Source organism: Adiantum capillus-veneris, chromosome 3 (assembly GCF_014529385.1).
Source record: "Adiantum capillus-veneris isolate H3 chromosome 3, ASM1452938v2, whole genome shotgun sequence".
Classification (NCBI taxonomy): domain Eukaryota; kingdom Viridiplantae; phylum Streptophyta; class Polypodiopsida; order Polypodiales; family Pteridaceae; genus Adiantum; species Adiantum capillus-veneris.
This window is the reverse complement of record NC_140933.1, coordinates 42052189-42061725: the sequence shown is the minus strand read 5'-3', so window position 1 is coordinate 42061725 and position 9537 is coordinate 42052189. Positions and strand designations below refer to the sequence as shown.

Genomic DNA, 9537 nt, shown 5'->3' with positions numbered 1-9537 from the left:
TTCATTTGGCAGGTTGATATTGGTTCAGAGGTCAGTTTACAGGGGAAACTCTGCCGAATTTTTCCCAGGAAAGTAAACTACTGTGAAGTGTAGCTATGGCTAGATCATAGGACACTGCTCTTTACAATATCAAGAAGCTGGATGGAACCAATTTCCCATTGTGGAAGAAGCAGATTTGGCACATGTTGGTACAAAAGAAGCAGATAAAACCTATAAAGCTCAAGGGGATAAAACCAGAAGATATGGACGAAGATGAATGGAGCGAAATGGATGAATTGGCACTTTCTACCATCATGTTGACTTTGGTAGAAAGCGTTTACTTCAATGTAGCAGACGAGATGTCGGCTTATCAAGCATGGTTAAAGCTGAGTGATCTTTATGAGAAGCAGAGTGCAACTTCACAGGTATACTGGCTTAAGAAGCTTGTTGACTTGAAGATGAAAGAAGGGACACCTATGTCCAATCATCTGAATGAATTCAACACAATCTATAGTCAGTTGTCAGCTCAAGGTGTCAAGTTTGATGAACCTGTTAGAGCTATGTTCCTGTTGATCACATTGCCGGAAAGTTGTGACACTTTTCGCACAGCTTTGAGTAATTTTGCACCTCCAGATGGTTTGAACATAGCAGGTGTAGAAGGAAGTCTGCTTACTGAAGAAACCAATAGAAAGACAATGGAAAAAGGCAAAGGAACAGCCTTAGTTGTCAGGGGAAGGACCAAAGAAAAGTACAAAGGTGGAAAGAGGAATCAATCTCGTAGCAAGTCCCGCAGTGCTAAAGGCAAGAGTGACATAGAATGCTACCATTGTGGCAAGAAGGGTCACATGAAAAGAGACTGCAGAGAATGGAAAGCAGAAAAAGGCAAAGAGAAAGCTGAAGACCATGGTGAGAAGAACAAGTCCTCAGTGAAGATCCAAGAAATAAATGTGACAAACACTGTTGCGGAGGATGACAGTCTAGTGTCAGGAGACATCTACTTCTTGAAGAATACAATGGACTCAGCTCTTCTTACAGCATCTGATGGAAATGCACTGAGTGACTGGATTATAGATTCAGGGGCATCACTTCATGTGTCTCCAAACAAGGAGTGGTTTACCTCTTATGTGACCACTAAAGATCATGTTCGGCTAGGCAATGGGCAGACATGTGAGATCTTAGGTGTTGGAGATGTTCAATTGAAGTTTCAGAATGGCTCTTCTTTCACACTGAAGAATGTGAGACATGTTCCCGCAATTACAAAGAGCTTGATCGGCACAGGTTTACTTGATGATGCTGGCTACGTCACCACTTTTGGACAGAACATGTGGAAGATATCCAAGGGTTCTATGGCAGTAGCACATGGAGTAAGGTCTGGAGGACTTTACATGATTTATGTATCAAATGTCTCTAAATTCTTTGTGGCATAGCCGATTAGGACATATGTCCAAGAAGGGAATGGAAATCTTGTCTCATTCTGGTTATTTGTCTGGCTTTTCATTTAATGATTTTGAATTCTGTGAACATTGTCTGTATGGTAAGCAAACACAGCAGCCACATAAGCATAGAAGCAATAGAAGAGATACACAGTTGGCACTTGTTCATAGTGATTTGTGTGGACCTATGCCTAACCTATCTCTAGGGGGAGCTTCTTACTTTATGACGTTTATAGATTATTACTCGAGGAAAGTATGGGTTTACTTTCTCAAGCACAAGGATGAAGCGTTGAGTGTTATCAAAACGTTTGTGACACTTGTGGAGAATCAGAGTGGCAAGAAGCTTAAATGCTTACACACTGACAATGGTGGAGAGTATGTTTCAAAGGCCTTTCAAGACTTTTGTGAGTCAAAAGGTATAAAACGTGAACTTACTGCTCCTTACAATCCTCCTCAAAATGGTGTTGCTGAGAGAATGAATAGGACCATACCAGAGAAAGTCAGAAGTATGTTGTCTAATGCACAGATGCCAAATGGGTTTTGGGTTGAAGCTGTATCAACAGCTGTTCATCTTGTAAATAGATCTCCTAGCAAGGTTTTGCAGAAGGATTCAGTGCCAGAGATGGTATGGTCAGGCAAAATGCCCTCATACAAGCATCTCAGAGTCTTTGGCTGTGAGGCATATACTCACGTTCCAAAGGAATTTAGGAACAAACTTGAGCCAAAGAGTAGAAAGTGCATCTTTCTAGGCTATGGTAATTCTGGTGAGATGGGGTACAGACTTTGGGATCCCGAATCCAGAAAGGTTGTCCGTAGTAATGATGTTCACTTTAATGAATCCAAATATCATTCTAAACCAGAGAGGGTTGAGGAGATTAGAAGAGTTGTCTTCCAAGAAGATGGACCTGCACGTGCAAGACAAAATGTCAGGGCTCAAGAGGAGCAAGGACAGGATAGAGTGGAACCACAGGTTGTGGCTGAGCCTGAGCCACCTATTGTGCATAGATCTGGACGTGTCACGCAACCTCCTGATAGGTTTGTTCCATCTATGAATTATGTCATGTTGACTGATTGCAATGAGCCTTCATGTTACAAGGAAGCAGTGCAAATGAAGGACTCCGGGAATTGGCAATTGGCCATGCAGTCAGAGATGACAGCTCTGCATAAAAACCAGACATGGAAGCTAGTTAAATTACCACGGGGCAAAAAGGCTCTACCCTGTAAATGGGTTTACAGGTATAAGATCACCGCTCATGATAATCAACCAAAGTACAAAGCAAGGCTTGTTGCCAAGGGCTTTAAGCAAGAACAAGGCATTGACTTTGATGAAGTCTTCTCTCCGGTGGTCAAGATGACTACATTGAGATGCTTTCTTGCATTGGTTGCCATATTAGATTTGGTGTTGCACCAAATGGATGTCAAGACAGCATTCTTGCATGGTGATTTAGATGTGGAAATTTACATGCAGCAGCCAGAAGGGTTTGTTGAGAAAGGCAAGGAAGATTGGGTATGCCAGTTGTTAAAGAGTCTTTATGGCTTAAAAAAATCACCGAGGGCATGGTACCATAAATTCCACAAGTTTATGCTTTCTCAAGGCTACAAACGTAGTGAGTTCGATCACTGTCTATATACAAAGAAGGCTAAGGATGGTAGTTGATTGATCCTTATTTTGTATGTGGATGACATGTTGATTGCTGGCAAGCACTCGGAAGAAATTTCAGCTTTGAAGTCAAAGATGGCAAAATCGTTTGACATGAAAGACATGGGTGAGGCAAGTCATATACTTGGTATGTGCATTGAGAGAGACAGATCAAAGAAGTTGATTTGGTTATCTCAAACAGAGTATATTGACAAGGTTTTGCAACGTTTCAATATGGAGAAGGGAAAGGCATTGAGTGTTCCATTGCCACCATATGTGAAACTTAGCAAACAAGATTGTCCTGTGTCTGAGGAGGAACAGGCTGAAATGGATAAGATTCCATATGCGTCTGCAGTGGGTAGTTTGATGTATGCAATGATTCTACTCACCCAGACATTGCATTTGCAGTGGGAGTAGTAAGTCGATACATGTCAAACCCAGGCAAGAAACATTGGGAGGCAGTGAAAGGAATATTGAGATACCTGAAAGCTACAAAGAGTATGCGCATATGCTATGGGAGTCAGGAGCTAAGTGTAAAGGGTTTTACAGACTCAGATTATGCAGGTGACTTAGACAACCGAAGGTCTACGTCAGGGTATGTCTTTACATTGGCTGGTGGAGCAATATCATGGCGTTCTAGATTACAAGATTGTGTTACTCAGTCTACTACAGAGGCTGAATATGTTGCAGCATCAGAGGCATGCAAAGAATCAATTTGGCTTAATCGACTAGTAACAGATTTGGGAATCAAAGAAGAGATGCCTGTGTTATATTGTGATAGTCAAAGTGCTATACAATTGGCTCGCAATCCAGTTTATCACTCAAAGACAAAGCATGTGGATGTGAAGTATCATTTCATCAGGGAAATGCTCGAGGATATAAGCAACTTCAGCTTGTCAAAGTTCACACCACAGAAAATCCTTGCTGATCTACTTACAAAAGGACTTCCCTCAGAGAGCTTTGCGCATTTTTGCAAGCAGTTAGGTGTAGGGTAGTACATCACTTCTCTACATCTCTTGTATATTAGCTTGTATAGTAGCTTCTCTCACACTTAAAGTACCACATTGGACTTTAAGTGGGAGGTTGTTGGGGTATAAAGCCCAATGTGGTCGCCCAGGTAAGTGGGCGGGCCGCCAGGTATGTACACATGTTCTTTTGTAAAAACCTAATAAGAACTCACTATGCTCTACACATTACAGTAGAGCGAGTTCACCATATCGTCGTGCTCTTCTTCTCGCACTCTCTCTCGCGTCGCACTTCCGCTCGTACTCCTTCAATGTAGACCATGCTCAAAAGCGTAGGAAGTAGAGAAAGAACTCGCAGTGGCCGTGCTATTTCCTGGATGGAGGCTCACTTAGAAGGCCATGGCGAATATCTTTGTATGCATAATCTTCTTGTTTCGAGTCGGCGACCTCTCTCCCTTTGTGTGTGCTAGCTCCTTGTCACACACGGCTCATGTTTGGTTGGACCCCGCCATGGAAAGCTTTGAGGAGAAAGAAAGAGTGCATGCACATGCAAAAAATCTCCAAATCTCTCCTCTCCCCCTTTCCCCAAGACTGTGATGCTCTAATTCCACTGACAAGATAGGGGACTCATTGCATCCATTTCTCCACCCAACCATACTCCTCTTATAGGTTCCTAGCCTACCTTTAGGACAACCCTTGACTCGCATGCCTAGCCAGGCGTGCGAGGGCCTTGTCCCTCCTTGGTCCTACCTTTGTCTTGGCTGTGTGGGGTAATTAACAAAGAGCTCCATAGATTAATGTCTCTTCACGTATGTACTTGTAATCTCTATCCATAATGGAAAAGTCCTTTTGAAAGGAGGTGAGCTCTAGAAATTTTGACCCTCTACATTGTGTCAATGTTTAATTTTACTTATCTTGAATGTGTTTATCATCACTTATTATGATTAAGTAGTTGGCTAGCGGCCTTCGGCCACCTACCTCTCTCTCTCTCTCTCTCTCTCTCTCTCTCTCTCTCTCTCTCTCTCTGAGTGCTGCATCTATGTTGTTTCGCTTAGGCAGCACTTGCCAGATCAAGTAGTGCCTAACACATGGCTGGGGAGGATTGTCATAAGCCCTCCTTGCTTTAGTAGCAATATAGATTAGTGCAGCCGTTACAAGATTAATCAATTGCAAGTTACAAATTTGTTATAGGTACAATAATGTGGGGTTGAATTTTTTTGCAATGACAATATTGGCTATACTGCTAGGAAGGAAACGGATGTCTGATCCTATCTACACTATTACTTTAGGTGGAGTAGCCAACCCTTGGTGGTAGCCACAAAAGTTTGAAATCATCGGTTCTTCTCTCTTTGCCTATCAACATTAGTGTGGGAAGATGAGCTTTTCTATCCTCTTTTGCACTTTTCACCAGAGGAGCCTTCACTTTGTGCAATGCTCTAAAAGTCCCCATTTTACAAGATATTTACTATAAAGTCTAACTATTAAAGGCATGCCATCGTGCCTCTTTTAGAATGAAAAACCATGAGTGTGGGGAGGTAGTAGGGAGAAACTTTATACATATCCATGCATTTACAAGTGCATATTGCTATACATTACACCCGCAAGGGGCAACTGTGGGAACTACCTTCACCTAAGAAGCATAACTCTGCTCGTGAGGCCTTTGTGATGTAACCCAAGGTTGAGGGTTTGAGGCTCACGAGCTCTGTTCTCGGTGGGCGTATCATTATGAAGTTCTTACAGTGTAGCTTTTAGATGATGCTCAATGCTCATCAAAATGGTAGGTTAGGAGGGTCCATGCCTTAACTCGAAGGCTAATTTAGATGGATATGGAGAGAGAGAGAGAGAGAGAGAGAGAGAGAGAGAGAGAGAGAGAGGCCGTGGGATAGAGGAGGACACAGAGAAAGTTTAAAGGAGGGGAGAGGGTCATCATTGGCATGTAGAGATAAAAAGTATTTCTTTTTCGGACCCAACCAAAATCGACTCCCCCCCCCCCCCCCCCCCCCCCCCCCCCCCCAAGAAGTTATAACTCACTTTATCATTGAAAAGGGAGGGAGTAGGGATTGACAATACTTTATGCACTCGAACCATACAATGTTTTGCTATGCTACTTATCATTGGCTGTCAACAATGTTTGCTTGTATAATATGCCTTGTATAATATGTTGTCAACAATGTTCGCTTGTATAATATGCCTTGCTACCTCCGTCCCGTGTGAACAAGCAAGGTGGAGGAAGCAAAATCGGCAAGGATTGTAGACAGGCTCGTCTGAACCCCCCTAAGCCTAGGCGACCAATAGCCTACCAGAGAATGGGTAGTCATGTTTGAAATTTACAACCAGTTCATTGGAACAATGGCGCTCAACCGGTTCCTGATTGGCAACCAACAACTATTCAGTTCACATGGAGAGCAAAAAATTTGGAAATGGATTTAAGAAATGGCGTTTTTTTCTCTGCAAAGCTGAAAAAGTGAACGAGTTTCATCGTTTTCCGTGGTTTCATTTTGCTCCACCTCCTTCCCTAGGAGCAACGTGTTTGGAACCAGCTGCAAACTTTTTCCAAAGTGGTTCGCAATTCTGGTTTGCCACTGGAGCTCCACGTGAACTAGCTCTTAGTAAGAGTGTGTGTGTACGATTATTCTACAGCATTTTGTAGTGAAGAAGGTGAATTCATCATCGACAGACACACCTAGGCACGCACTCACGACATGGATCGCTACCTGTGGTTCGCATCGGCAGACGCACATGTGCCTGTCGACTGGTTTGAGACTTCCAGCGCCCACATCTTCAAATTGGATGTTCCTGGTACGCTATGTCGTTTCAATCTGTTTTGGTGTGTGTGTTTGTGGGTCTGTGTGCGCGTGAGCGCGCCTGATTTAGTCATTCGGGACTGCCTTCTTCACAAGTGCGCCTCATCATTTTGTAGGTATCAGTAAGAAGGATGTGCAAGTGCATGTGCAGGAAGATGGTACCTTGGAAATCAGTGGGGAGTTCAAGAATGTTGAAGAGAAAGGACACGTGACATGGTATGCCGCAGAGAGGTCGCTTGGCCGTTTTGCTCGACAATTTCAACTGCCTGATAATGTCAAATTGGATGATGTGAAAGCTGTAATTGAAGCTGGTGTGCTAACCGTCACTATCCCTAAGAGACACCACGTGAAATCCGCTGCCAGAAATGTGCCTGTTATAAGCAAGCTTTAACAAACCTTGCTACTGTGCTACTTGCTTTTGTTGCTTGCTTCATTAGGAAAAATATAAAAAGGAAATGGTATAGTGGCTGTCAATGTGCGTCTTGCTTTGTCAGAAAAAACGGAAAAAGAAATTTTATATGGATTGTCAATGTGCATCCTGTCTAAGCCTATCATGGATGAGTCACCCCTTTGTGGTCTTCTTACAAGGTTTGCTGCATCAGGACTGTTGGGTGCTCTCAATCAGTTTGCATGAGTAGGCGGTATCCATTGCCATGGAAATAGCACGTCTGTATTCTTTGGATCTTTGTAGAGTTGTTTTGTGACACAGACTTGGGCAGTGGCCACATTGACCAAGATGCATATTTATCAGCTACTTTTTGAAATAATTGTGCCTTATGCATGGTTGCACGTATACCAGTTATTTGTCTTACATGCAACTATGCCAAAATGCTGACTTTTGCATAGTTGCGTTAGTAAGATATAGTGATAACTGATGCACGCATGTCTTGTGTAACTATGTGAAAATGCTGATTTTTGCATAGTTGCGTTAGTTAGATATTATTGATAACTATACATAGGTGCATGTCTTGTGTAAGTATGTGAAAACGCTGATTTCTGCATAATTGCGTTAGTTAGATATTACTGATAACTATACATAGGTGCATTAGTAAGATATTTGTGATAACTGGTGCACTCGCGTCTTGTAACTATGCCAAATTGCCTGATTTTTGCATAATTGCATCAGTAATATATTACTGTTAATTGGTGCACACGTCTTTTGTAAATATGCCAAGATGCCCATTTGCATAGTTTTATCTGGTCATATCAGAAGTCAGAGAATTGCGATCAATGCATTGATGGGCAAGAAGTGCCACCATAAAATAATCTTGATCATTGAATGTAAGGGGAGCAGATGTATAGTATGCGCACAGTTGTATATTTATTATAGGTATCATCAAACAGGGATGGTGAAGGTTGTCTGCTCACATCATTCGCTGTGTGGGCTCGTTACAAGTTATCTGTTATGATGCTGTAGGTGACCCAATGCTTCAAACGACCATTTTGTCTAAGCCTTGTTTTAAGCTCAAGATAATGAAGCGACTGGGATTTATGGAGATATTTAAGGTATTTACTGGGATTTATAACTAAAATGCCCGACTTTTAAACTTAAAAGTGAAGGACCAAGCAAATAGCAACAGGCATTTTTCATTTTCAACCAGGAAAATTACAATACAAACTGGGTTATGTGAGCATTGGAGGGATCTCTTTGTCTTTCATACAAGCCTCCTAAAACAAGCCTTAGTGAACAAGGGAGTTAGGTGAACATTTAGATTTTTAATCATTCTTGATGTCTATGGTTCTACCTTTCCATGTGCAGCCTTGAAATTGTCTTTGTTTCTTTGTTTGCAAATGTGTCCCTTCATTTGAAAATGTTCCCTTTCCATTTTGTTGTTTTGAAAAGCCGAAGTGAGTCGCTCTGATTATCTGTCCAATAGTTCTTTGCTACATGCTTCTTTACAAGGAAAGGGTGCATTTTAAAAAGAATCACAGATGCCCGGTATTTACATAGAGAGGAATGCACAAAATGTGGGCCAATGCCCTTATGATTGCATCAAAGTCCATAAACAAAGTGAAGCCTGTGATTGATCTCCATGATATTTTGGTAGGTTCCAAGGGTTATGTTGTTTGGGAGGTGGGAAGATCTCAAATTCTTTATTGTATTGCTATCAAGGGGTGCAACCTTGTGTGCCATGTGGAAAGAGCTCGAATTCTTGATTGTACTGTTATAAGGAATGCAACTTTGTGTGCCATCTGTTGTCAAAAAGGTCACCACTTTCCCTCTCTAGGATTTGTATTCCGGAAAAGTGAGTCTCAGACTTATTGTTGTGGCTCCTCGCCTTTCTAAGATGGCAACTGAGAGCAAGAGTAAAGGAAAAGTCTCAAGATAGTGCAAAATATCAAGAATCGGTTCAAATGTATACACTTATCTTTTTGGTAGACACTACCCCAATAGGAATTGTGTAAGGTTTTGAAATGATACTTACCAAGCGTTGGTAAGAAATCATATTTGGCCTTGTAGGGTGTGGTGTAGCTTTGACTATACGTCCTTGTCTTACAAGGAAGCATTGTATGATCTATCAAATTCAGGAGTTCTTTATTAGAAGCACACTTCCCATTACTCATCCTACTCTTAACTCTACTATTGTGCCAAAAAGTTTTACTATGTGACTACTATTACAGCACGAAGCTTAAGGAGGGGATCAATTAAGGTGTTTGGAATCAGAACTAGAGTGCTTTGGTAGTTGTGTTTGCATTGACTTGATCTAAATGAATTA

The 9537-nt window shown here is 41.9% G+C and overlaps 1 protein-coding gene across 1 annotated transcript; it reads left to right on the top strand.

Moving 5' to 3' along the window:
* Window positions 1-6592: 6592 nt before the first annotated feature.
* On the top strand, window positions 6593-7369 carry LOC147460806 (17.6 kDa class I heat shock protein 2-like). The gene is made up of 2 exons (XM_086499499.1): window positions 6593-6815; window positions 6937-7369. The coding sequence occupies exons 1-2, from the start codon at window positions 6719-6721 to the stop codon at window positions 7209-7211; spliced, it is 372 nt and encodes a 123-aa protein (XP_086355625.1). The 5' UTR covers window positions 6593-6718; the 3' UTR covers window positions 7212-7369.
* Window positions 7370-9537: the final 2168 nt, after the last annotated feature.

Excerpts from the sequence above, each read along its gene's own strand:
- LOC147460806 (XM_086499499.1), top strand. The coding sequence starts at position 6,719 with ATGGATCGCTACCTGTGGTTCGCATCGGCAGACGCACATGTGCCTGTC. Across the intron at positions 6,816-6,936 it reads CTTCAAATTGGATGTTCCTG|GTATCAGTAAGAAGGATGTG; the intron begins GTACGCTATGTC and ends ATCATTTTGTAG.